This window comes from Mirounga leonina, unplaced genomic scaffold (genome assembly GCF_011800145.1).
Source record: "Mirounga leonina isolate KUSES-001 unplaced genomic scaffold, KU_Mleo_1.0 Mir_168, whole genome shotgun sequence".
Taxonomy (NCBI): Eukaryota; Metazoa; Chordata; class Mammalia; order Carnivora; family Phocidae; genus Mirounga; species Mirounga leonina.
The window spans coordinates 65,376,406-65,402,320 of NW_023270426.1; the positions used below are offsets into that span (position 1 = coordinate 65,376,406).

The 25,915-nt window shown below is 38.9% G+C and overlaps 1 protein-coding gene across 5 annotated transcripts in view; it reads left to right on the forward strand.

Moving 5' to 3' along the window:
• Positions 1-25,161, forward strand: part of LNPEP (leucyl and cystinyl aminopeptidase) — an 89,585-nt gene extending 64,424 nt beyond the window's left edge. Inside the window, exons 12-19 of one of the 5 annotated variants that reach the window (XR_004681032.1) lie at positions 3,089-3,272; positions 4,394-4,550; positions 10,757-10,941; positions 12,590-12,751; positions 14,802-14,942; positions 15,627-15,708; positions 16,568-16,779; positions 23,310-25,161. Coding sequence is in view for 1 of the 5 variants with exons in the window: in XM_035014935.1 (XP_034870826.1) it covers positions 3,089-3,272; positions 4,394-4,550; positions 10,757-10,941; positions 12,590-12,751; positions 14,802-14,942; positions 15,627-15,708; positions 16,568-16,699 (1,043 nt within the window). In the remaining 4 variants the exon portion in view is untranslated. Of the gene's footprint in view, positions 1-3,088; positions 3,273-4,393; positions 4,551-10,756; positions 10,942-12,589; positions 12,752-14,801; positions 14,943-15,626; positions 15,709-16,567; positions 22,381-23,299 lie in introns of those variants that run through there. The other 4 variants (XR_004681031.1, XR_004681029.1, XR_004681030.1 and 1 more) reach the window with 4 other exon arrangements.
• Positions 25,162-25,915: the final 754 nt, after the last annotated feature.

Genomic DNA, 25,915 nt, shown 5'->3' on the forward strand with positions numbered 1-25,915 from the left:
TGTGTTTTAATGTTTCTGTATAAAACAGTAGTTGATTTTCGTAACTCATTGACAAATGGTTTTTAAAATCACTACTAAATTACTTCATCTGGGCTTCTGCCATACAAGATTGGAGTTATTCTTTTTTAATACTCAATGAACTGTGAAAATTGAACTCTTAATCTGTTAATGATTAAGATAAATTAAAAACATATGAGGGTAGCCTCATCCACATTTGAGCTGTAGTATGTAGTTACCTCCCTTGTGTGCAAAACTATTATTTTTTGATACCTGTGGTTTTAAGGTCTTCGTTCTGGATCATTCAGAAGACCTGAAGAAGACTAATATGTTGATTCTTTAAATGATAACTCCCCTCTCTCTGCTGTTGGCTGCACTGCTTTATATTCTGTCATCCAGATGACAGTAATAATTTCAAGTACACTCCAGCTGCCTTCCTCCTTTTTACCGTCTGGACTTGGCCAAAGTAGCAACATGGCAAATTGCTTATCAGCCAAAATACACTGTATTTCAGTATTTTCCTGCATCCATCCAGTGGAAGAATTGCCATACTTCCATTTCTTGCCTCTTTTTTTGGCAAAGGGAGGTTTGGAGCTCTTTAGTCCTTATTCCCAAGGTTCTTTCTTAATAAAAGCTCTGCAGGAAATTGTGTTGGCTGACCTGGAGAATGTCAATATTTTTGCCATAGTTAATGATAAAGTTAATTTTATTAGTCATTGTTTTTTAAAACGTTTCCAACCTAGAGCATCTACTTTGTCCTCACAATAATTCCTTAGAACTGTATTCTGCTCTATGAAAAGGAATAAATCCTATTAATGTAGTTGATCTTTCCCATCTGCTGCTGTATCAGCCATAAAACACAAATTACTATGGAATTTTCTAGTGAAAAAGACTGATTATCTGGTATGTCATGTTAAGACATGAGCAGAATGTAAGTCTTTTCCATATTAAACATCCTTTGTAGTTTCAGTAGAATTGGACTAAGGTATTAAGAGAATCTGATAAATTTTAATAATTCATGCTTTTGAAGTTTATAGACCCTGAAACTTCAGGTACCAAATTTAAATGTGTTCCTAAAGCATTTTATGTGCAAAAACCGTCATACAGAGTTATTATGGTAGTGCAAATTTTAAAATAGCCTAAATATTTCCAAATAAGAGATGGGTTAAACTGTGGTAGGTTTTTAAGTGGAATTTGTGAAGATATTTGAATACTGCATATGAAGACAGTAGAAAAATGGCTCGGCGTAGAATCTGATAGGTAAAAAAGCAGTATAAAGATAAATGCATATCTATCCACTATGTGAAATATTACATCAACTAAAACGTGTATCAGAAAACTCTTGGCATGAAATACACCCTACAAAGCTATTATTGTCTGAATTCAGATTATTTTCCTTGTCTCTGTTCCTCTTCAATGATTTTTAAAAATTAGTACGCCTTACTTTAAAATTGGAAAGAAAACTTACTTTGTAAACATCTATAAACCTTATTTAGGTTTGTTTTGAAAACATTTACTTTGACATAGTTATTTTGTCCATTCATTTATTAATTCATCAAGGATTTTTTGAGTGTCTGCTAGGAACATTGTTCTGGGCACTGAGGGATTAGCCATAAACAAAATAGTAAGCTCATGGAACTGTATTCTAATAGTAAATCTGGAGATGCTTAGAGGCATACCCTTAACTATTATATTAAATCCACGTCTTGGGCGCCTGGGTGGCTCAGTTGGTTGGGCGGCTGCCTTCGGCTCAGGTCATGATCCTGGAGTCCCTGGATGGAGTCCCGCATCGGGCTCCCTGCTCGGCAGGGAGCCTGCTTCTCCCTCTGACCCTCCCCCCTCTCATGTGCTCTCTCTCTCATTCTCTCTCTCTCAAAATAAATAAATAAAATCTTTAAAAATAAATAAATAAATAAATCCACGTCTTTGTTGCCAACTTACTTAAAGGACTTTTCTCGATAGTAATTTAAAGGATTTTAAAAATTCCTAGATATATTTTGTAGTAATATATTTTTGTAGTCATATATTTTATAACTCCTTATTAATTGAAATCATTTTATATGTTTCCAACAATTCTTCTAGCATTTATGTATGTAATGGTAGGGACCCAAAAAATGCATATCACTTTCTTATTATTTTAACTGAGTTATTTGTTTGTGCTTAATGAGATCTTAATTCTCCCCTAATACTTATTTTTGTTAGCTTTGAATTATGTGACTTTTCTAAATGGCTTCATTTATTCTTCCTCCAGTGTAATGAAAGACAAAGGCTGAGATGGAACACATTTTACATAGTTCTTTCACTATCTTCCCTGCTTCCTCACCCTGCACACCCTTACTCTTTCTCCCTGTTTCTCTCCTCCAGCCACAATGAACTTGGGAGTCAGTTCAGTGCATGGATAACATGTACACTTTGTCTCTGGGCCTTGAACACTTAGGGTCCCTCATCACCTGCTTAAAACACCTGTATATCTTGAACTCTCAACTTGGATGTCATTTCTTCCCAGAAATCTCTCCTAACCTCCACTAGGTGGTGAAGCATTTCTTCTATGTTCTTCCATAGAATGCCATGTTTTCTTTTTCCATCAATAACATTTAGATGATACGCTCTTTGCCTGGCTACATTAGAGTAACATCTGTGGAAGAAGGGGCGTTTCTACCTTTTTCACCATTAAATAAATAATTGTTAAATGAATGAGTGGTAGATGGTAGGTATTCATCCTTTCCGATGGGTGAGTAATATTCCTCTGTATATATGTACCATATCTTCTTTATCCATTAAGGAGGGCACGTGATGTGATGAGCATTGGGTGTTATACGCAACTAATGAATCGTTGGATACTACATCAAAAACTAATGACGTACCCTATATTTTGGCTACTTGAATTTAAGTAAAAAAAAATTTTTTTTAAATGAATGAGTGGTGATCTTTGCTAACATTAAAATAACTGCACTAGAAGGCAAACATTTAGGTTCTTAGTAGAATAATTAAATGTAACAATATACTATATTAACTGAAACAAACAAAACATCCATTCAATACTTTTTCTTCCCGTTATCTCTCCTCTCTCTCATTTTTCGGTCTGTATTAGATGTCATCAATCTTACAGAAGAAGTGCCGTGGGTCAAAGTCAATACAAACATGAATGGCTATTATATTGTACATTATGAGGATGATGATTGGGAAGCACTAATCAAACAGCTGAAAACAAATCCTTATGTCCTGAGTGACAAAGACCGAGCCAACCTCATCAACAACATCTTTGAACTTGCAGGGTACGTGTGCTTGGTTTGGGTTGGTTTGTTTGTTTTTAAACAAATGTTTTGCTGAAAAGAACACTTAAGAAAAACAGTTCAAAAGAACTAGCACATGTATTGCCTGTTAGGTGTTACTTGTTTTGGATGATTGGGAAGATGTAAGATATAATCCTTGCCTTCAAGGGTGTTATAATCCATATAGAAACATCCACTACAAACATAGTGAACAGTTAAATAACAAGATTTAAGTAATATCTTAAGACTTGTCCATACCAACAAGTAGGACACACGTTTGCTGAATAAATTAATGTAGGAGTTCAGGCTTTATTTCATGAGAGAATTCCTTTCAGATAACATTTAGTTTAGGCATGAGGCTTAGTGCCTACCCGCTGGTTTGAGTGATGTGTCTGAGAGTTGGGGCCTTCTTACTTCTGTACAGCTTGCCTGCTAACCACTCCGTGCATTACAGAGTCCCAAAACCATGTATGGCAGTGATGTGTATAGATATCCTCTGCATAGTAAGATTACCACCTTAGGCTGTTAATGGATCTAGAGACACATGGAATATTCAAAAGTGTTCTTTCTGACTGTGCTTGACCTTCTTATTTTGGTTCATTTTTTATGAAGTGACCTTACATCATCTGAGCCATCATTGTTTTGATTTCTCCTAAATGGTTAATTTTTAAAATATACTCACCATAAATTCACAGTGGACTTTGCTGTAACAAGTTTGACAAATTCCCGTACAAATAATGAAATATTTTCTTTTTGATTCAAATCCTCTTTATGCCACTTGTCCTCACTTGGTAAATATAATAAATAAATAAATAAAATTAGTACTCTTCATCTTTTCCCACTTAAGACAGTGTAATACTTTTCATGAGTCAGTAGCAATTTACAGGTGACTTAGGGAATAAAACGAGCTCTTGTGTATCTTTCTCATGAAATGTATCTTTAACCTTGGGTCATACACATGAACTTAATCAAAGATAATAATATTTAGTCTAACTTTACAGAATTCCACTCTAAGCTTAAATTTTAGTTCTTCAAGACTCACCATCTATTCATAAAGTTTTTCTGCATGCCTATAGAGTTCCTCTCCCTCAGCATATTGACTTTTCTGTTCTATTACCCTTTAGCCTAGGCAAGGTATCTCTTCAGAGGGCCTTTGATTTGATTGATTACCTTGGAAATGAGACCTATACCGCACCCATCACTGAAACCCTGTTCCAGACCGGCCTCATCTATAACCTCCTTGAAAAGCTGGGATACATGGATCTGGCCTCAAGAGTGGTGGTAAGTCTCCCTTATTGCCAGCGTGTCTTTGTTGCTTGCCTTTAATGTTGTCATTCACAGTTCTGTTCAGCAGAGTAATAGGCTGAAAAAGCAACCAGCCATGGTCCCTTTTCTTCGTTTTCCTAGTTGTGAAATCTTTACTTTGAATCATAATGACATTGCTTACCAGGAAGAGTTGATAAAAGGCTTAGCGTAACATGGTCTTGTTTGAATATCAAATTAAAGACTTCTGACCCTGACGTCAAAATGAGGTCACATGAAAAGAAACCTTCTCTATTCAAATCCCGGTTCATTTATATAGTAAATGCTTGAAGTAGGTCCTTTTGCAATGTGGTGTTCCCCATTGGTTTCCAGGTGATCATTGTGAAATGACAGTGATGTTTGTACTGAGAATATTCTGTTTTAGGAGTCCTTACTGTGACCTCTTACGGAGGGTGATGCTAGTGGATATATTTCTCTGCAGAGTACTAAAGGAATCTTGGCATTGGTGACTGCTTTACCTTTTTTAAAACCAGTTGCCTAATTAGTATTAAATTAGATTTAATACTAATCTTGCAGTATTAAACTGTTGACAGAGTAAAAGCTTGGGAGGAAGAGATGAATTCTTTGTTTCATCTTCTTCTCTGAATCAGCACATTCTGACAATAGGTTTTGCTTTGGAGACCGGTCAGGTTTTCCAGAGACTAGGCAAAAGGCAGCTTTCGGAAAAAGGAAGAAAGAATTGAACCAGAAATTAGAATGTCTTTTAAGGTTTCGGTGTCCTCACTGGTGAAAAGAAGAGGTTGGATTACGTCTTTTTTTTTTTTTCTCTTAAACAACCTCCTCTCTGCCTCTTACTAGGCTGTTGCACATCTTCTGTGATGAGTTCTCCCATCACACACTATTCGCAGCGGGGGAGGCAAGGCACAGCTGGTGGGCCGTATGGAGCTTGAGAAGCACCCTTCCCCCCAGGTCTCTGATCTGACCCCAAAGGAGCCACCCATAAGTGTGATGCTTAAGTTAGATGATTTCTGAGGTTTTTTCTAATTGTTAAGATTTTTATCATTCTTCTGTATCAGAGGCTGTCTCTTACCATCCTTAATAAAAAACAGTGTCTTCAGAATGTGACTCAGCCCATTGTAAATACTGAACGAACAAATGAGTGAAACACACCAGAAACTGATTCATTTCAGTGCTTGTTATATTCTGCACACCATGCTTAAGTGCTTAATGTAGATTATCTCGTTTAATCCTCACACAATGCCGGACAGATATTTCTACCCCCATTGGATAAATGGGGGGACTAAATAACTTCCCCCACATCAGTTACCTGGTAAATTACAAAGCTGAGCTTCAAACCCAGATTAGTTCCACTCTGAAGCCCAGTTTGTATTATGTTGCTGTATTTTAAATTAATTTGTATTCTAGCAATGTCATCTTTCAAAGGATACCTTTGGTTGGAAAAATCAAGGCTGTTTCTTTGCTGCTATCATTTTTTTTAACTGAGATTATAAATTAAAACTATTTGAAAAACTTGTAGACCATGTGTTTTAGGTTTAAGATGACAGACCTACATCTAGTGCCCTTGAAAATAAAGTTGTCAACTTAATATTTGAGATTTCTTTTATATCCAAAATGTTAATAAAATTTTTTTATAGTATTTGTGTGCATTTCCAAGAAGTATGCAAATAACTTCTTGGTCTCTTTAGGAGACACTTAGAATCCAACACCGATTTTGTACTATTAGTATATGAAAGAGATTGGCTTTTTGGTAGCCACTTCAGCTACTATAGATGGACATTTGAGTTGTTTGCAGTTTGGAGCTATTACGAATAGCATTGCTATGAATATTCTTATATATATCTTTGTTGCATATATGTATGCATTTCTATGGGGTATGTGGAAGTGGAATTGCTGAGTCATAACATATTTATAGTTAATACTGTACTATCAAATCATTGTTCAACGGTGTATCAGTTTGTGCTCCATCAGCAGTGCATGAGAATTTGAGTTCTATTCTGGCTCTGTATCCTTGTCAACACTTCGTATTAATAGTAATCTTTTTCCTTTTAGCCATCCAGATGGATGCATAGTGGCATTGCAATTTTGGCTTTAATTTGTATTTCCCGGGTGCCTGGGTGGCTCAGTTGGTTAAGCATCTGCCTTCTGCTCAGGTCATGATCCTGGAGTCCCAGGATCGAATCCCACATCGGTCTCCCTGCTCAGCGGGGAGTCTGCTTTTCCCTCTGCCCCTCACCCCACTCTCGTGCTCTCTCTCAAATCAATCAATCAATAAAATCTTTAAAAAAAACTTTGTATTTCCCTAATGACTAGTGAAGATGAATTCCTTTTGATTTGTTTATTGACCATTGGAGGTACACTTTGGTTATGTGCCCAGGTCTTTAACGTTTTTTCTGTTGGATTTTCTGCCTTTTTCTGATTGATTTGTAGAGCTCTTTATATATTCAGGATAGGAGTCCTTTGTTGCTCATGTACATTTGCAAATATCTTCTCCCCCTCAGGCTTGCTTTTTCAGTCTCTTAATGATGTTTTTTGATGAACGTAAATTCTTAATTTTTATGTATGAAATCTGCCAACCCACAGGTATTCTCCTTTGTTCTCTTCTGAAAACTTTATGATTTTACCTTACACATTTAGAACTATGATCCATCTGGAATTGATTTTTGTGTATGGTATGAGTTAGACACAAAGATTCTTTTTTTTGATATGGCCATCCAGTTGATCCAGCACCAGTGTGCTTCATTGTGTACATAGATTTTTATATTATTGAATTTTTATGATTACTTTGGAGGTTATTAGTGCCATATCACATCAACACCATTTGGGGTAGTAGTTTAGTTTCCTTCAGCTGCCAGAATAAATTAGTACAACCTTATTGTCTTAAAACAACAGAAACATATTCTCTCCCAGGTCTGGAAGCTGGAAGGCCCGAATTAAAGGGTTGGCAGGGCACATGGATTCCTTCTGAGGGAGGGTCTCTTCTTGCATCTCTCCTAGCTTCGGGTGGTTGCCAGCAGTACTGAGTGTTCCTTAGCTTGTAGATGCACAACTACAGTTTCTGCCTCTGTCTTGACATAACATTCTCTTTGTTTCTGTGTCCAAATTTCCCTGTTCTTATGTAGGCACCAGTCAGTAGATTTGGGCCCGCCATAATTCAGTAGGACTTTATCTTAAATCGATTACATCTACAAAAACCTATTCCCAAATAAGTTTACATTCACAGATTCTAAGCAGACATGAATGTTGGGGGGACACTGTTCAACCCAGTATAGGTAGCAATAAATAACTTTAGTGCATATCACTCATTTTCTTTCTTTCTTTTTTTTTTTTTTACTGTTGAAGGATCGTGCTGGTAGTGAATATACTTTGAGAGTTAGCAGAATGTTCCTGAAGCTGCCCAGCTAATTAAATTTCATGGTGCAGCAGCCATTCTTCCCCCTGCCTCTCCAATAGCTCTTTTGAGAGCCTAGTGTCAGAAAGCCCTTGATACTTACCTCAGGCAGTCTCTATGCTGTGAACACAGATGCTAAATTCAATCTAAGGAGTTAGATCTTCTGAATATTTTCTTTCTTTGACACTCAAGTAACTCTGCGTCATCATCCCAGATGATGATTTCCAGTTTGCTGGGCAGGCATGTATTTATTAAGAACATACGTCAGGCTGGGGCCCGGGGGACGGATGCTTAGAGGACAAGGGCAGGCTTAGTGTGTGTTTGTGAGCCTATGGGCCCTTGTATTGCTGGAGATTTTCGTACACTTGATTGTTAGTTAAAAGTCAGGTTAGCTTTAGGTCATCAAGAGGGAGAAACGGTCTCTAAAATTCGGAGGGCGTTCTGGTACCATCAAAGCTCTCAAAATATAAAATCTGATACCATAGTTAGAGATGGAACAGCAGACATTTCTGAGTCCTTGGATGCAATCTTCAAATAGTATTTGTGATTAAGACTGGTATCTAATTAATTTTTTATGTTGTTGTCACCAGAGCATTATGGACATATACTGGTCATTTTGTTATCTAGGCTGCACATACCTATATAACACATACATCTATATCCCATTTTGTGATGTATGCTGTGGTGTTGCAGGGTGGATAGGGTCTGGAGGCACTTTTGAATTTTGTCAAATCGTTCAAATCTGATGTTAACATCTAATCCCAACATCTGATCCCAGCCATATTCCTGTTTCATCACTTGCAAGTCTGTCATTCTTTTACATATGAGGGATTGGTGGGGTAAACGTTTTGCAATAAAAGCTGACACTTCACTTTTAAGAAGCTGAGTTGACCCAAGAAAGAACTCCCTGGGCATATCAGTGTAAAATTAAAGCAGTAAATCAAAATGTAATACATAATATAAGTGCCACCATCTTTCCTGTCTGTTTTATTTTAAGAATCATTTTGTGTAACTGTTCTTGCATTTTATTGCGTACCCAGTGTTTGTAGCTTGTATAACCTCTCCATTTATTTTCTCTCCCCACTTGCCATTTTCATTTTATGAGATCAGAGGATTGGATTCTATTGTTTAATGAGTTTAAATTAAAAAAAAAATTTAGAACCATGGGAAAACAGGTTCTCTGTTTGAAGCACTTGCTTCAATAAAGAAGCACTTGTTATATGATTTATTAATATTAAAAATATAACCTGGATTACTTATAAAAATGATAAAGTGGGAATTTTCTAAAAACAGAATTATTTTTAAAATAAAGCCTTTTGCTCTGTTACATTATCATTTGAAATATATGTAAAATCAACTCCTTGGGGATTTCATCTTAAATATTTGGTACCAGAAATGACTTAGTAAAACTGCACCCTGTAACTTCAGCGGAGTAACTGCTCAGGAACTAACTAGCCTTAGCACCTTCAAGTGTCAGGCTTCCCTCGCTTCCAGTACTTTAACGGGCCATTTCTTTTTTCCCTACTTGTGTCCATATGTTTTAGTCAACTCTCACTGACATTTTTCTCCACTGAGTTTTTTTTTTTTTAGTAGTATCTCAAGCATGTAACTTTCTTTCCTCTCATTCTTCTTTTGTTTCTAATTGACAGTTATGAGTAGCTTTGAATTTTCTTTTATCCTGTGTTCATTTGGGATGGTTCGCTATCATGCCACTGAGAATGTCAGGCCAGTGGCAGATAGCGCATCCAGTGCAGCCGTGTGTATCCGTAGGATCCCCTGCGTTGCTTTTATGTCCCTTGGCTTATCAGTCCGCATGGCAAGTATTTTTCCACTTCATGTCCTCTCAATAACTCGCAGGCTTTGTTACGCATTCCACAAGGTGTCTGTTCTCTATTCCACTGCTTTTGAAGCAAACAAAAGCGAGTTGACATGTTATCACAAACTCTGAGTCCTTCTCCTTGCACAGATTCCTTTTTTTCTTTCTCATAGCTCCACAGGAGACTGACTTAGAGAAGGGCTGCTGAGAAAATGGCATCAGCAGTTTAAAACGCTCCAACTAGGGTTCATTTCAGGTATTGACAGTAGTGCTCTGGAAGAACAAGATGCTCTGTAAAGAACTTGAACTAATTTTCTGGGGCGTAGGAGTGTTACAAACCAATGAATCCAGCATATGGGTATTCACTGTACTTCTCTTGTTGCTTTACTACAGGTCTGAAAATTTTTTAAATATATAGTTGAGGGTGGGGAAATAACTATAAACAACTCTTCTTGCCTGCATGCCCCATTTTCTCGCTAATTCGATTGGATTAACTTGTTAGATCATCACGCTAGTTGATATTTTAAGTATGCCTTTAATATTGCATTCAGAAACATTAAAACATTACCTGTCGGTAAAGAAGTATATTCTTCTCTCATTGTTTTATGGATTTATGGAGTCTAAAGTCATGAGGTCAGAAAGTCCCAACTCGCTTCTGGCAGTGGCAATAGGTGATACTTTTTGGCAGGAAAGTATCTTCTCACCGAGTACACACAGAAGACAGGTTCACTCCTGCAGTGCAGTCATCAGTTCTTTCTGTGTCATGTAACTAAGAGACATCCCCCCCCCCCCCCCCCCCCCCCCCCCCCCCCCGCGTGTAGTCTTTGTTACTGAATGGTTTCACCCAGCTGTACGTGGGCTTCCTCTGTCAGTCGATATTTATTGAGGAATACCGAGGCCCTCCTATTTTCTCCTTGGGTAAACGTTGGGGGAGAAAGATCTAGCCATCCTGAGTTTTCTGTGATTGTCCTGATTATTGTTAACAATTTGTCTCTGTAGACCAGGGTATCTAAATTACTTCGAAGCCAAATCCGGCAGCAGACGTGGACTGATGAAGGCTCCCTGTGTGCCCGGGAGCTTCGGTCAGTCTTGCTGGAGTTTGCTTGCGTCCACGGCCTCGAGAACTGCAGTGCCACAGCCATGACGCTGTTTGATGACTGGGTGGCCTCCAACGGAACTCAAAGGTGACGTGCGCTTCTGCTCACATGAGCTCTCTGCCTCTTCCTTACCTTGATACCATATACTGAAAACAGGATCTTTTCATCCTGAGTGTTAACGTAGGTGATGTATGTACTTGTATTGTCAAACAAGACTGTTTTTTCGAATTGTAGTAAAATATATACAACATGAAGTTTATTATCTTAATGTGTTTTAAGTGTACAGTTCAGTGGTGTAAGTATATTCACATTGTTGAGCAACGAATCTCCAGAACTTTTTATCTTGCAAAACTAGAACTCCTTACCCAGACAACTCTCCGTTTTCTCCAGTCTCCAGCCCCTGGCAGCCACTGTTCTGTTTTCTGCTCTGAATACCTTATGTGAGTGAAATGTACAGTATTTGTCTTTTTCTGACTGACTTGTTTCACATGTCCTCAAGATTCATCCATGTTGTAACATGTGTTAGAATGTCCTTCCTCTTTAAGGCTGAATATATTGGTTGTGTGTATACACCGTATTTTGTTTATTGCTTCATCCACTGATAGACATTTGAGTTGCTTCCACCTTTTGGCTTTTACAAATAATGCTGCTGTGAACATAGGTATACAAATACCTCTTCAAGACTCTGCTTCCGATTCTTTCAGATCTATACCTAGAAGTGATATTGCTACATCATATGGTAGATCTATTTTTAATTTTTTAAGGTACCGCCATATTGTTTTCCATAGTGGTAGCACCATTTTACATTCCCACCAGTAGGGCAGAGGAGTTCCAGTTTTGTCACATCCTCACCAAGGCTTGTTGTTTTCTGCTTTTTTATAGCAGCCATTGGAATGGATGAGAGCTGTCAAACAAGTCTCTTGTAATTTAGGGCTATAACATAGCAGGTAGAGTTAGCAGTTAGTTAGACATTTATTTTTATTTTTATTTATTTATTTGACAGAGAGACACAGCGAGAGAGGGAACACAAGCAGGGGGAGTGGGAGAGGGAGAAGCAGGCTTCCTGCAGAGCAGGGAGCCCGATGTGGGACTCGATCCCAGGACCCTGGGATCATGACCTGAGCCGAAGGCAGATGCTTAATGACTGAGCCACCCAGGTGCCCCAAGTAGACATGTTTTTAATGATGACTGGTTCTCTCCATGTTCCTTACTGGGCATTATGGAAATAGATTCAAGCATCAGATGAGAGTTGGGGTGGGGGATTGGGATAATCTTCTGAGGTCTTTTCCAGCTCTGAGATCTTAATAAGGCCAGAAAACTGTGCTTCTTCCCCTCTTATCACCACTCCCCTCACACCTGCTGCTATATTTCCACCATGGAACTTGTTACACTACGTGGCAATACACTGATTTATTCTGTACGTTGTGATAGCCTCTGAGTTCCTAGAGGGCAGAGACTGGGTCTCCTTCTTCCCTTTCCCAGCTTCCAGCCAGTTGTCTGCCTGGTTCTTTGTGGGTGCTCAGTGAAGAATTACTGCATTAAGTTGAATTGATATTCTTTATAGTCACACCACCAGGGAAGTAGCAACCCACTGAATTAAATGTTTTCTTGACAATGAGTTGTAAAGACTCTTCAGTTACCTGCTCTGACTCCGCAAGCACCACTAGTCAATTCCTTGCCTTTGTATTCAGGATTTCTTTTCCTTGTTTTTCTCATATTTGTACCTTTCTTACAGGCTACCTACTGATGTCATGAGTACTGTGTTCAAGGTTGGAGCAAAAACAGAGAAAGGCTGGTCATTCCTATTAAGCAAGTATGTCTCTGTAGACTCTGAAGCAGAGAAGAATAAAATACTTGAAGCTCTTGCCAGCTCAGAGGATGTACGGAAACTTTACTGGTACGAAACCACCCAAGCAATATGATATATAGAAACCCAAAGCATAAAAACATGGTGCTCCTAGGTTTGAGGAGCTCATTTTCTCTGGTATCTCCCTCTTCCTGCCTTTCCTTTTGGGCCAGCCTTTACTTGGACAGTGTGGGGAGGAGCCCGCATGTGTTGGGCTTCGTCTCAGGGACTGGACCTGTACAGATGGGCAGGAGGTGCTTTGCCTAAAAGAGATTGGGAGATGCCAAAAATCACAGTCCCCTTCTACTTTGTGCTTAAAAACTTCTTGATCATTTGGCATGTTGTTTTTGATTCCACAGTTCGTGCTTCATTTTCTTTTTTGGTCAAGGCATTGCTCTCTCCAAGCTGATCATTTTGAAAATGCAGACACTTCAGTACAAGATAACACATAAAAGCCATATGTTATACATTCATGTGAATTTGTCAGACTTTCCCTTTTTTTTTTTCTTAAAGATTTTATTTAATTGACAGAGAGAGAGAGAGCACAAGCAGGGGGAGCAGGAGAGGGAGAGGGAGAAGCTGGCTCCCTGCCGAGCAGGGAGCCTGATGCGGGGCTCTATCCCAGGACCCTGGGATCATGACCTGAGCCGAAGGCAGACGCTTGACCAGCTGAGCCACCCAGGTGCCCCAGACCTTTCCTTTTTAATATCCAGCGGATGAAGAGCTAGAGATGGTAGGGTCACATGGGGTAAGAAGAGCAGTAGGTAGGGCTTCCTGGCAGGAAGAACAATCAGAGTCAGGGTAGAGGAGCTCTAAGTAACCAGGAGAAATGCGCAGGCATCTTGACAGTCAGCAGTGGGAAGGAAAGGAGAGGCACTTGGCTCTCATTGCTTCTCTTGCATAACTTTGCTCAAGTAAGTCCTTCTGTTCCAGAGATGTTCTTAGCACCTGCCCAGACCCACTTTCCAGAGGACGCACTGTAGTCATTTTCTCTAAAGTAGTAGCCAGCCTCTGACCCAAGCAAACAGAGGAAAGTTTTTGTTGTTAAATCAGTAATAATTTTGTGTTGAACTAGTAGTACACTGATAAATTCCCCATTATAAAGTACTTAAACAGTACCTGAGGAAACGGAATAAAATGTGAAAGTCCCTCTCATATGACCCTTCACTTCCAATCTTACTCTCTTCTCTCTGTTAACAGTGTCCATCCCGGTATGTATTTTATATATTGAACATAGGTTTATACTGTAGCCGGTGTTCTGTAACATTCTTTGTAGTGAATGACCAGTCTTTGAGATTTGCCCTGTTCGTTCATAAAGCATATTTTCATTTGTTTCTATGGCTACACAGTATCGCACAATACGGCTCTATCAGAGTTTATCGAATCCATCACATCTCATTGGGCATTTGGGTTTTCCCTCCCAGTAAAACTCATTCTGCATTCTTTTGGGGATATGTGTTTTCCCGCTCAAAACAGATATTGTAGCACGATAGATGAAAATTGCGTTTGTTTCCGTACCAGCCTTTAGTATTCATCAGCTGTGTTAACTCTGTCAATTTTACATAACTTCAGTTTCTTAAACTGTAACATGGAGATAGGTAATGATTCCCTATTTCAAGCCTTGTTGTGTCAAGAATTTAGAACATAATCTAGTACATATAAGGTATCGATAAATGTTAACTATTAATTTTAAAGCATATTCTAAAATGTTTCTTGCTTTTTTACATCAAACAGCCCAGTTTTTTAAGAGTAGCAATATACCTGTCTACTCATATCAAATAAGGTTTTTAACAACAACAAAAAATCCAGTCTTCAGAGTTATAATAAACTCTACCTGAATTTATTTCCTAAAGGTCCTTACTACATCAAGAACTATTTATTATTATGTGACAGTATATTTAAGTCCTTATCTTGTTGGTGAGTTCTCCCTTCATTTAAAAAAATGACAGGTTTTCAATCTGTTGATCAATCTTAGACCAACCCAAAACTTACATGCTTTGAATTGCTTCAGAACCTTAATTAGACCAGCACTGATTTTAAGTTCAGTGATCACTTCATGACAAATACTAATTTTGGAAACTAAATCTGCTTTGCTCTTCAGGTTAATGAAAAATAGCCTCAGTGGAGATATTATCCGAACACAAAAGCTGTCATTCATCATTAGAACAGTTGGCCGACATTTTCCTGGACACTTGCTGGCATGGGATTTTGTCAAAGAGAACTGGAACAAGCTTGTACAGAAGTAAGTTTCTCAGATAACTACTAATTTTTAGTATTCTCCCGTTCTTCATTTGAAACTGTTCCCAATGTTGTGTTGATTCACAGGATTTAAGATCTGTTATGAGAGGAAAAATACTTCAGTGACAGTTTAACTGAAATACCCAGAAATTTTCACCCTTGTAAATGTAATCCCATAACGTGAGTCGTTTGACAGTGGTGCTCCATTCGGGTACTCATTACGCCCAGCCATGCTTGACACTTAGGTCACTTCGTTTCACCTGGCCATGGACTATTTCAGAATAGCTGTTCAGTTATGTGTGTTGAAAAATACCTCGTCATTGCCAAGGGATTGGAGAGGAACTCACACCCACCCAGACAGCACACGGAAGACTTTTTTGCTTTCAAAATAGTAATGGCATTTCTGGGGGTAAGGTGTGATTTTTGAATCGATTAAATGAATTAATAATTTATCTGAGTATCCGTAACTCCTGCTTCTTTCTGCCCACCTTTCCTTCCCACTGGTAGTGAGAAGGCGTGTGGGGTTATTTCTGATTTACTGAGCTTCATTACCCAGGAGCAGGACTCCCAGTCTGCCTTTGGCCTGTGTAATGTATGGTCAAGTAATTCCTTTGCATTCAGGACATTTGTTTCCCAAAAACTGCCTCATATTTTTGCTCTTTTTGCTCTTAAATTTTTGTTTCTTCAGGTTTCATCTGGGGTCCTATACCATACAAAGTATTGTTGCTGGGTCGACACACCTGTTTTCAACAAAGGCGCATTTGTCTGAGGTTGGTTGTATAAAATGTTAGCAGGGAGACTGGGTCACCCTTTCCCCGTAGGCTGCTCAGTCTAAGTCAGTGTCTTGTCATGCCAGTTTCTGCCCCTTCTCTCTGTCGGCCGTGGTCAGTGCCAGCGATTCTGCCCTGGGATTACTTCTTAAGGGGGGATACCCAGCAATGAGGACAAATTCTGATGAGGAAGAATTCTGATTCCCTTCTCAACAGTATTCCCTCATCTGTCTGATACAAATCATTTTTTGAATTAAGACCAGCATATGCCAACTCTCTTTTTAAGTGGTAGTAAAAAGAGTTTTGGAGAATTCCATTCCAAGGTAGAACTGGGCATTAATTCTAACTTTAGACTACTTCATTTACTGTTATTTGGCTTTTTTTTTTTTTTCCATTCTAAACTGGAGAAATTCATTCTTGTGGGCATAAGGGGAATTCATTTTTAAAATTACTTCAGATTTCACCATGTGTGATCAGGAACTTGATGTAAATACTTCGAATATTAAAGTACTTGGGGGCACCTGGGCGGCTCCGTGGGTTAAGCGTCTGCCTTCAGCTCAGTTCATGACCCCGGGGTCCTGGGATCGAGTCCTGCGCCGGGCTCCCTGCTCAGCGGGGAGCCTGCTTCTCCCTCTCCCAGCTCCCCCGCTTTGCTCTTACTCTCTCTTGCTATCTCTCTCTCAAATAAATAAAATCTTTAAAAAATAAAAAATAAAAATAAATAAAGTCCTTCTTGTCTGTACTTCTTCCAAGACCTCAGCATAGCCATGACTCAGTTAAAGCTTATCTGAAAAGGATATTCAGAGTTACCTGTGATACACTGTTCTTCTTTTGAAATACTTCTGCGTGCAACTTACAGGTCCAGGCGTTCTTTGAAAATCAGTCAGAGACAACCTTTCGGCTTCACTGTGTCCAGGAGGCTTTGGAAGTCATCCAGTTGAATATCCGATGGATGGAAAAGAACCTCAAAACTCTGACATGGTGGCTCTAGCATGCACAGCTGCGCCCCATTTTGTCGCCCATTCAGAGAGCTTGTTAACGTGGGCTCTGCTGCTTTTGCAAAAAGCCAAGGTGAAGCCAGAATTGCTGCCAAGTTGTTGGCACTCTTAGGAGTTCTAGTTCGCTCAGGGCCCGTCTGTATTTTTCATCTGTCTTTCTCGAATTGTCTTTGGGCAGTATGTAGTTATTTATTACAAAATTATATGCACCTGTATGCCAACATCTACAAAAACAGTGAGTAATTTTTCTACTTTGAAGATACGCAAATGGGGGAAAAACCTCCGTTTTGGCATTCTGTTCGGTTTCTCAGTATCCGGAAAGTACTGACACAGTGCAACAAGGATCTACCGTGGGAGCCGTCATCTTTGCAGGTGCTGCTTTGTCAGCCATTTGTTGCTTCTTAGTGATAGACGATAGATGTTACTTTAATGTGGTACAGAACTTAGCTTCAAAAGCTATGGCAATGAAGTCGACGCATCCTACAGCTGTTAGAAAACCGATCTCAGGTGTGCAGATCTACTTGGTTTGAGGTTTTGATTAATCCTTTATTTTCTGAAACAAAGTTTAAATAAGATCTATAACTTATATTTTTTTCTGCAGGACAGCCAGGTGCTACAGAATTTTTAAATTTTTGTTGTACTGAAAAGCTAAGTAACAAGGACAAAAGATTAAATTTTCCAAATAGGTAATACTTATTTTTTCATCTTTTAGGAAAATGTTTCAAACTGAGTAAGCTTTAATTATAATTATTTTATTTATGAATTCCAGTATTCTCCAAATCTGTACACCTTTATCACTCCCTGCCATAGGTATATCTTACGTTATAGAGGAATATGTCTACATTTATGGCAAGCATTTTGTTAATACTGTTGTCTTTTATCATGACTATCACTGTTACTAGAATTAGTTTAGGTTGCCTTTGACATTACCTGATCATAGACACTTTCTCTGTGAGTCATACTCATGTGTAGATTTTCATGTTATATGGTAGTATATATTAGAAGCGTATTTTAAAATAGGGTCTTTGAGAAATTGAACATTTTTATTTGAAGTTCACCATAGTACCTTAAAGGAATAAAGAGAATGTGGGATAGGAGTAACTTGATTCAGATTTAATATGGTGGGCTTTGAATTTTTTCTACTATCAAAATAGTACTTTTCTTTAGTTGAAAAATCAGTGGGTTTTGTTTGTTTTGTTTTATTTTGTTTTTTTCATGGCCAAAGTAGCTGATTAAAAGGAATGGCCAAGAAAAGAAAGAAAAGGGAAGATTTCCAAAACTGTATGGCATTTTCACTCCTTGTAAAGGAGAAATACTGTACTTGAATTTTTTGAGCTATGCAGACTTAGTATCTAGATTGTTGAGTTTCTTTGATTCTTAGGGGAAAAGCTTTCTTCCTAATAATTTTTGAGTACTTTATATTTTCTTTGAAAACATCTTCTGTGTACATAAAAAGGGTAGATACCCATTTGTGAGCACTTAAAACACTCCAGAGAATCAATGGGAAAGGTCACCTTTTTTAAGTTAGCAGGTATACAGTGAAAATATGTGGGATTGTGTATAAAATTATATTTTACTTTATGAAAATATTTTTATATAAAAAAATTTAAAATGCTGGCAAGCTGAAAGGTAGCTTCCTTTAATCCTAGTGTGTTTTTTCCCAATTTAGTCTTTTCTAAACATTTACCTCTGGTTCAGAGTACAAACTATTATATCCTGAGAATCGCAGAATCCTCTAAAGATGTCTTATTGAAACTGGGGTGATTGTAGGTCTTTATTCCTCTTGTGCTTTAGCAGATGAATGATACTTTAGTTGATATTGGAAGTTAGTGTGTTTTTATATTTTTAGAGTGGGGAAAAATACTAAACTTTTGAGGGGTTTTTTGGTTGCTGGTTTTTTACCATGTTATATTACTGAATTCCACTTTGATACAGAGTTTAAATTTTGCTACTTCTCAACATCAGTTAAGATTTTTCAGTTATACCTGCCCATCTTTACATTGCTCCTGTAATGTATGTTAACTCTGCATATGGCAGATCTTGTCTTCAATTATATCATTTTTTCTCAGTGTGTGTGTGTGTGTGTGTGGGCAGAGGGTAATGTTTAAGTAAATCCTTATCAAAACATGGGCTAAAAAAAAGAGGTAACTTGTAATTCATTGCTTTCTTTGTACTCACAACCTGTTCATTCCCATGATACCGGATCCCTTCTGGTTATAGTTCTATTTGTAGTTTTAGTAGCCCTCACCTCACATTGTCCCACAGAGTTCCATAATTTTCAAGTCAAGCTAACCCATCTCTATGGTACTTCCAAAAACGAACTCTTGAGTCAGGAGGGATAAGTCTACGTAATAGATAGGACATGTGACATGACAGGCATAACTTAGCTTTTGAAGTTTTACCAACCGCCCTCCCCGCCAACTTTGTCTTAGCCACGGTGGCTCTGAGAACTCCCATGTACATTCCTGCAGTCGCAGCGCTTGGTCATGTGCACGCACAGATCCATGGCACCGTCGAGTATTAACGTTCATGGCAGAGACACAAGCTGCTTGAACGTAATAGAAGAGGCACATTATGCTGGATGATTAAGAAAGGTAAAATTGGAAATTTGGAATTGTAGAAAGAAAGACTTGTGCTTTGGAGATCTGGAAGTAGAAATCTAAGGCGTCCAGTTTGTTAACAGCAAGAGACTGGATACATTAAACTGCGGGTAGTGTCCGGTCCCACCCCAAGCACGGGCCTTCCTCCAGGGCAGTGTTTGCTATAAATCCCTGTAAGTGAAAGTGTGTTGCCATTGTGTGAGTGCTCCTGAACTTTCTTACCATTTTACCATCCCAGGTTCTGCTTAATTCTAATACTCTTTGCCATTCAGGTTTTCATTTTATTGTATGTTAATGTCTGTAGGAACAAAAGAGCTGTCAGAAGAGTTCTGGGTATGTAGAGGCTCGGGGGCTGCGTCAGTCTCCCTGGGACCAGAACAGAGTCCTTTCTGAATATTGGAAAGTAAGGAATGAAAGTTACGTGCTGAGTTTGTCGGATTACTGGTAGCCCAGTGCTCAGTTGTATTTTAAGAGCCTACGCAAACTAAAGCACCTGGAACCATAATGTGTGGTTGGATTGCCGAGTATTCAGGTAACCCCCATTCATTTCATGGGACTGCAGAGAAGGAGTATGAGCTCAGGACACGTATCATCGCGAGGTCAGCATCTCCTGGGCGGAGTTTGCAAAATGAGATCTGAATTTCGTAGGTATGATAGAGCTCTTTTTCTCCCCTTTGCCTTTGTCATTTGGTTTTTATTGGAATGAATTCTCTTTCTAAAGAGCTGCTTCTCTTCCCCCTCTGACACTCCCATTTGTACTTTAAAAAAAAAAAAAAAAAAAACTAATGTGTGTATTTTTGCTATTTTTTTTGCATTCTTTTATTTTGTGCTTCGTTCTCTGCGCCGGCAGCAAGTCCTGAATGAAAAATGGCAGTCCACATGTAGGATCAATCTCCTGTCCCCCCTTCCCCTTCTCGCCTGCACATGCGATACCTCGTAGTATAGTTGATTGAGGTCTTTGAGTGGCTCTTGGCGGGGGAGGGGGTATATACTTTTTAAATGTACATTTGTGGTTTTGAACTATTTTTATTTTCTTTCATTTTGTATACTTGCTTCTGATAAAGAGTGAGACGCCATCCTGTGGAAATCTCTTCTGCCCTTCCCGTATTGCCTGTGTAGGCAACAGCTGCAGAGTAGTTATTTGATGTTTCTTTTTTGGAAGTTGATGGTGATACTGGGGGGAGAGCAGAGTATGTTCTGTTTAAAATGTGTACAAAATGATTTTGCTGCCATTTTGTGGGTGTTATTTCACTTTGCACTTCATTCATCTTTCTCACGGGTGGGTATAGATATCTAATGAACTGTGGCGGTCCGGAAGCACGACAGATGTCCCGTGCACCCCTCCCCTTGTTGCTAATAACTAATAGAGTGGTTGTAGTTGCTCTTGTTGGGATCTCGTCTTGTGGGGTGGGGCAGATGTATGTATATCTGTGTTATGCTCCTTTTTTAATGTTTCATTTTATATGTGTTCCTTTGCATGTGTGCATACACACTTAGTGAAAGTTGAGGTTCAGAGTATGACATTTCCTGTTTGCCCTATTCCTTATTGCCTCCTTGGGTGGTAGCTAATGTTTTATTTTGTGTTGCGGGGTGGGAGAAAGTAGGGTATGTACTTAATGTATATAAATAGACTTCCTACTACTTGGTATTACTTATTCATTTCGTACTATGTCCTCCTCAGAGGACGTCCGAGTACCTGATGAGACGTGGAGGTCCGGATGTATGACAATCTCCTCTTGTCCCCTTCCCTTATTGCCTGAGTGGGCAATAGCTAGTAGAGTAGTTGTTGGAGTGGGTTGGCAGTGGGGGGGGGGGAGGTTGGGGGAAGGGATGTGTACATGCTGTATATACCTGTTTTTACTACCAAGTTGTATTATTTTCATTGGGTACCCTGACTGGAAGTTACCCAATGAACCACGGAGGTCCGGATGTATAACAATTTCCTCTTGTCCCCTTCCCTTATTGCCTGAGTGGGCAATGACTAGTAAAGCAGTTAATTAGTTTCAGGGGTTCTTTTGTAGGTTTGGGGTTAACTATTTTTAAATATATGTATATACATATATCCATGTTTTTACTTCCTTATTATAGTATTTCACTGGGTACCCAGTCCTTCACTCGGACACGTAGGTTCCTAATGAACCGTGGAGTTTTAGATGTATAGCAATCTCCTCATCTCCCTTTCCCTTTTTATCTATGTAGGCAATAATTTTCAGTGGTTTGGGTTTTTTGAAGTCTTGGGGGGTGGGAAGGGACTAAGGGCAGGATATATACTTTTGAAAACTGTATGTACAGTGTTTGTTACTATATTGTGTTATTCCATTTTGTACCCCGTCCCTTCCTTGGACGTGGAGGTACCTAATGAGACGTGGAGGTCCGGATGTATGAAAATCTCCTCTTGTCCCCTTTCCTTATTGCCTCTGTGGGCAATAGTTTTAGAGTAGTTCTAGATTAATGTTTTTACTCTACCCCTCCCTCCCGTGGGAGGGTGGGGGATATGTACTTTTTAAAATGTATATAAATATTTTTGTTCCTTTTTTCTGTTACTACATTTTGTACCTAGATCTTTCCATGGATATTTAGGTACATGATGAAAATTAAGGTTCATTCTATGAGAAAAATCTCCTCTTCACCCCTTCCCTTATTGCCTGTCTGGGCAATGACTAGCGGCGCAGTTGTTTAGAGGGTTTTTTTGGCAGGGTGGAGGGGGGATTTCTGGGTTTACATTTTTAAAAAGGTATATAAATGCCTGCTGTGTTGTTGTTGTTGTTCTGCTCTTTTCCTTTGAACCGATTTTTTTTGTTTGGATTTGTAGATATGCAATGTAGTGCAGAGGCCCAGCTCCAGAGGCGTGATAAACCGTTTCTCTCTTCCCCTATAGCCTGTGCACGATTGTATGAGAGGACTGTAGGACTCGGTGTTTGTTGTGTGTGAAGTTCTTAATGGGGAATGGGCTTATTAGGTAAGATAGATGATTTTTTAAATGTATATAAATGTTTCTGCCTCTTTTTGGCGTTCACTTCATTTTGAATCTAGTCCTTTGCATGACTGTTAAGGTACTTACTGAAAGTTGAGATTGATTCTATGAAAAATCTCCCCTATTCCCTTCCCTCATTGCCTGGCGGGCAGTGGTAGAAGAATAGATGTTTATTTCTTTTTTTGGAGGGGTGGGGGGTGGGAGTATTCTGAATGAGTGAGGGGCAGAGTGTGTATGTGTGTGTGTGTGTGTGCATGTGTGTGTGCGTGTAAAATTTTTTTAAATGTATATAAATGTTTGCTACGTTTTGTGTGTTACTTCACTTAGTACTCAGTCCTTTGTGGGGACTTGTAGGTACATAATGAAACATGGAGGTCCATACGTATGATAAATCTCCTCTGCGTCCCTTCCCTCACTGCCTGCGTGGGCAATAGTTTTATAATTTGGGGTAGTTTTTTTTAAGGGGGAGAGATGATTTGGGTGGGTCTTGGGGAGGGGAAAAGAAGAGGGTATGAACTTTTAAAACCTGTATATCAGTGTTTTCCTATTATTGATTTTGTACCTAGTCTTGGCATGATGTATAGGTACCGGATGAAAGTGGAGGACCAGTGTATGACAGATCTCCCTTTCTCCCCTTCCCTTATTGCCTGTGTTAGCAATAGTGAGCAGAAGAGTTGTGTGCTGTTTATTTACTTGGTTTTTTTTGGAGGGGTTTATGTTTGTGGCAGGGGAATATTCTTAATACATATGAATATGGGTGGGGCTTTTTTTGTTTCATTTTGTATTTAGTTCTTTGCATGGCTATTTATATTGGGACCTAATGAAAATTGAGTTTCATAAATTGACAGATCGCTTCTTCCTTTCCCACATATTTCCTCATTTAGCAGTGCCTAGTATAGTTGTTGTTTTGTGGTTATTTTGTTTTATTCCTAGGATATATGCCTTTAAAAATGTAAATATATATAAGCATGTAACTAATCTGCTTTTTTTTTTTTTCATTATTTTTCATTAATACGTAGTCCCTTTCAGGGCTGTGCATGGATCTAACAAAAATCAAGTCCCACCAAATCCCTGCCATCTGACTTGAAAGGCACTGGGGTGGTGTAACTCATGGCAACAGGTATATAGCAAATAAGTTGGGAGAAGACACTTGGATCTGATTGACTTATAAAAGCTAATCAGATTCAGTGTTTCTTACGCTGATTCAGACGGAAGGAAATGGTGAAAAGGGGCCTGTGCTTTGGAGATTCCAGACAGGCAAGAGGACAGAACTAAGGAAAAAGTAGGTTTAAAGGTCATTGCTGATTAATCTTTCAGTAACTGGTAAGCCAGTGAAAGTGCTGCCTAGAACTTACGTGAAGACGAGAGTAGCTTCTTTTGGGGGCCTGGAATTCTGACTTACCTCCAGAAGTCCCCTGCAGTTCCATCGATAGCATATTCTTATGTAACTGATAGAACTTACTTTGGTTTTCGGAATGAATGTTTTGAGTTATTGCCATAGGTTCTAGTGAATAAGGACATGGGCCCCAAAATCATTCCATAAAGAATCAGGAGGCAGGCCCTCTTTCAGCGCCCGTCTATGGTCGGGCAAGCTGGCCCTTTTCTACCCAGAGCTCTTCTGAGTGGCTGCTTCACTCTCCTCAGTTCTCCATTAGCTGGACCATTCCTGTTCTTTTTTGTTTGTTTTTCTTTTTGTCTTCGGTGCCTGCAATATTAGATGTTATCCTCACGTACACTTAAATTTTTAAGTAAGCCAGTGTTGCCTCATCAGCGGTATATTTTTGCATGCATTTCATACATCCAGACTTGCATATTCACGTTCAGCATTCTTGAATCGTACTTACTCTTCATCCACCACATGGTAAATGTTAGGACTCCACGTTTGTCTGTATCAAAGAAAATGCATGTGTAAAATTCCTCACTCCCTCCCTGCCTCTCTCCCTTCCTTGAATTTTTCCTTCAAGCTTCTGAGCAATCTTTGTTTGTTCTGCAGTTTATAATGCTGAAGATTTGCCCTATTATTTTATTATATGTGTATTTTTAGAAACATTGATAGGACTCCTAGAACACTGGCAAAGAGATGTCATTTACCATATCAAACTCTCAGGTTCTAGTGTTCAAAACTTAGCCTATCCTTTGCTGTTATTTATACCTGCTGCTGTAGAAAAAATAAAAGTTTGTTCATGACACATGTAACTTTGATCATAAATAAGGAGAAAGGGGCACCTTTTTGGAATTAGTCATGGTAGTCATTAGTGATATTTCTAAACAGTTCTTAATTTGAAATACTTCAAAGAAGTAAAGGTCATGGCTTCGCTGAATGAAATGCTCCAGAAGTTGAAATGAATAAACCGTCAGGACAATAATACACTTGTGTGTGTGTGTGTGTGTGTATACAGATATATATATAAAATGAGAATTACCGCGTAATTGGAGCATTTGCATTATCAGCAAACTCACGCTGAGACAAACCTTAGTCTTATAGCCGTCTTGATTAAAGCCAAGTGTTCCACGTTGCTATGAAGAGTAATCTCTTTCAAACACTTTGAAAAGTAGTTACTTAGAAGCTTGTAAAAAATATTACATTTTTGTATTTAAACACCTATGCGGATCTCCAATTCTTTGAATCTGAGCTTGTGGGTGGAATTCTAAATTTGTATCATAACCTGTCTTTTGTGGAAAATTTTGAAAATGGTATGTATAATATAATATATATATGCAAATTGTGTTGTGTCACTTGTAAAGGGAAAAGGCTTATTTTTCTTTATATTTCTGATAACTTGTTTTGCATATGACCAGCACTGACTGAAAGGCATGTGTAATTGCAAACACTGTTGCTTTTTTTTTTTGTGAAATGAAAATAAAAGTATTTAAATATAAATGTTGTATGGCCTATTTGGATGAAAGAAAAATTACGTATGTAAAATGGTGCATCTTCTCCGATTACACGCTCTACCAGGATAATGATGGTACTCATTGTCTTGCATGATTTGTTTTCTGCCCCACTAGTACCCCAGTATCTCTACTGCCTGTAACTCAAGGTTTCTCAAACTCACACTATTGCTAGGAGCATCCTCATCCTCAGCCTCTAATGCAAATAACGAATACAAACTAATGGCAATTCCACTGTGACAACAAAAAATGCCTCCGGACATTGCCAAATTTCTCCTGTGATGGGGTGGGGATTAAAACTTTCAGTGGATGCTTGGAGCAGGGGGCTCAGTAACAGTTACAGGAACTCTATCTAGGGCAATGATTTACTTTTTAGACTGAATTGCTTCTTATAAATCCTCAGTACCAGTTGATACTGTAAAAGTTAAGTACCTAAATCCGTATGAGACATGTAGCTACTTAGGCCAGTGAAACCAAAGAATACTCACTATCTGAATTTGAAGGTGAAATGACCACCCCCCCAGCTTTGATTGTTATCAAGGGACCACCCCCCCAGCTTTGATTCACATACAATTGGAGTGGGGGTACACAGCTTTTTCCAAGGGACACTGCCACAGTTACATTCCTGGTCAGGTCGACAAAAGGAGTTTCTCTGTTCTGGCCCTGTGAGTGGTCTTGAGGGACAATTGAGAATTTCTTAGGCTTCCAGATAGGGGAACTAGAACCAGTATTCTCTTAGGGTA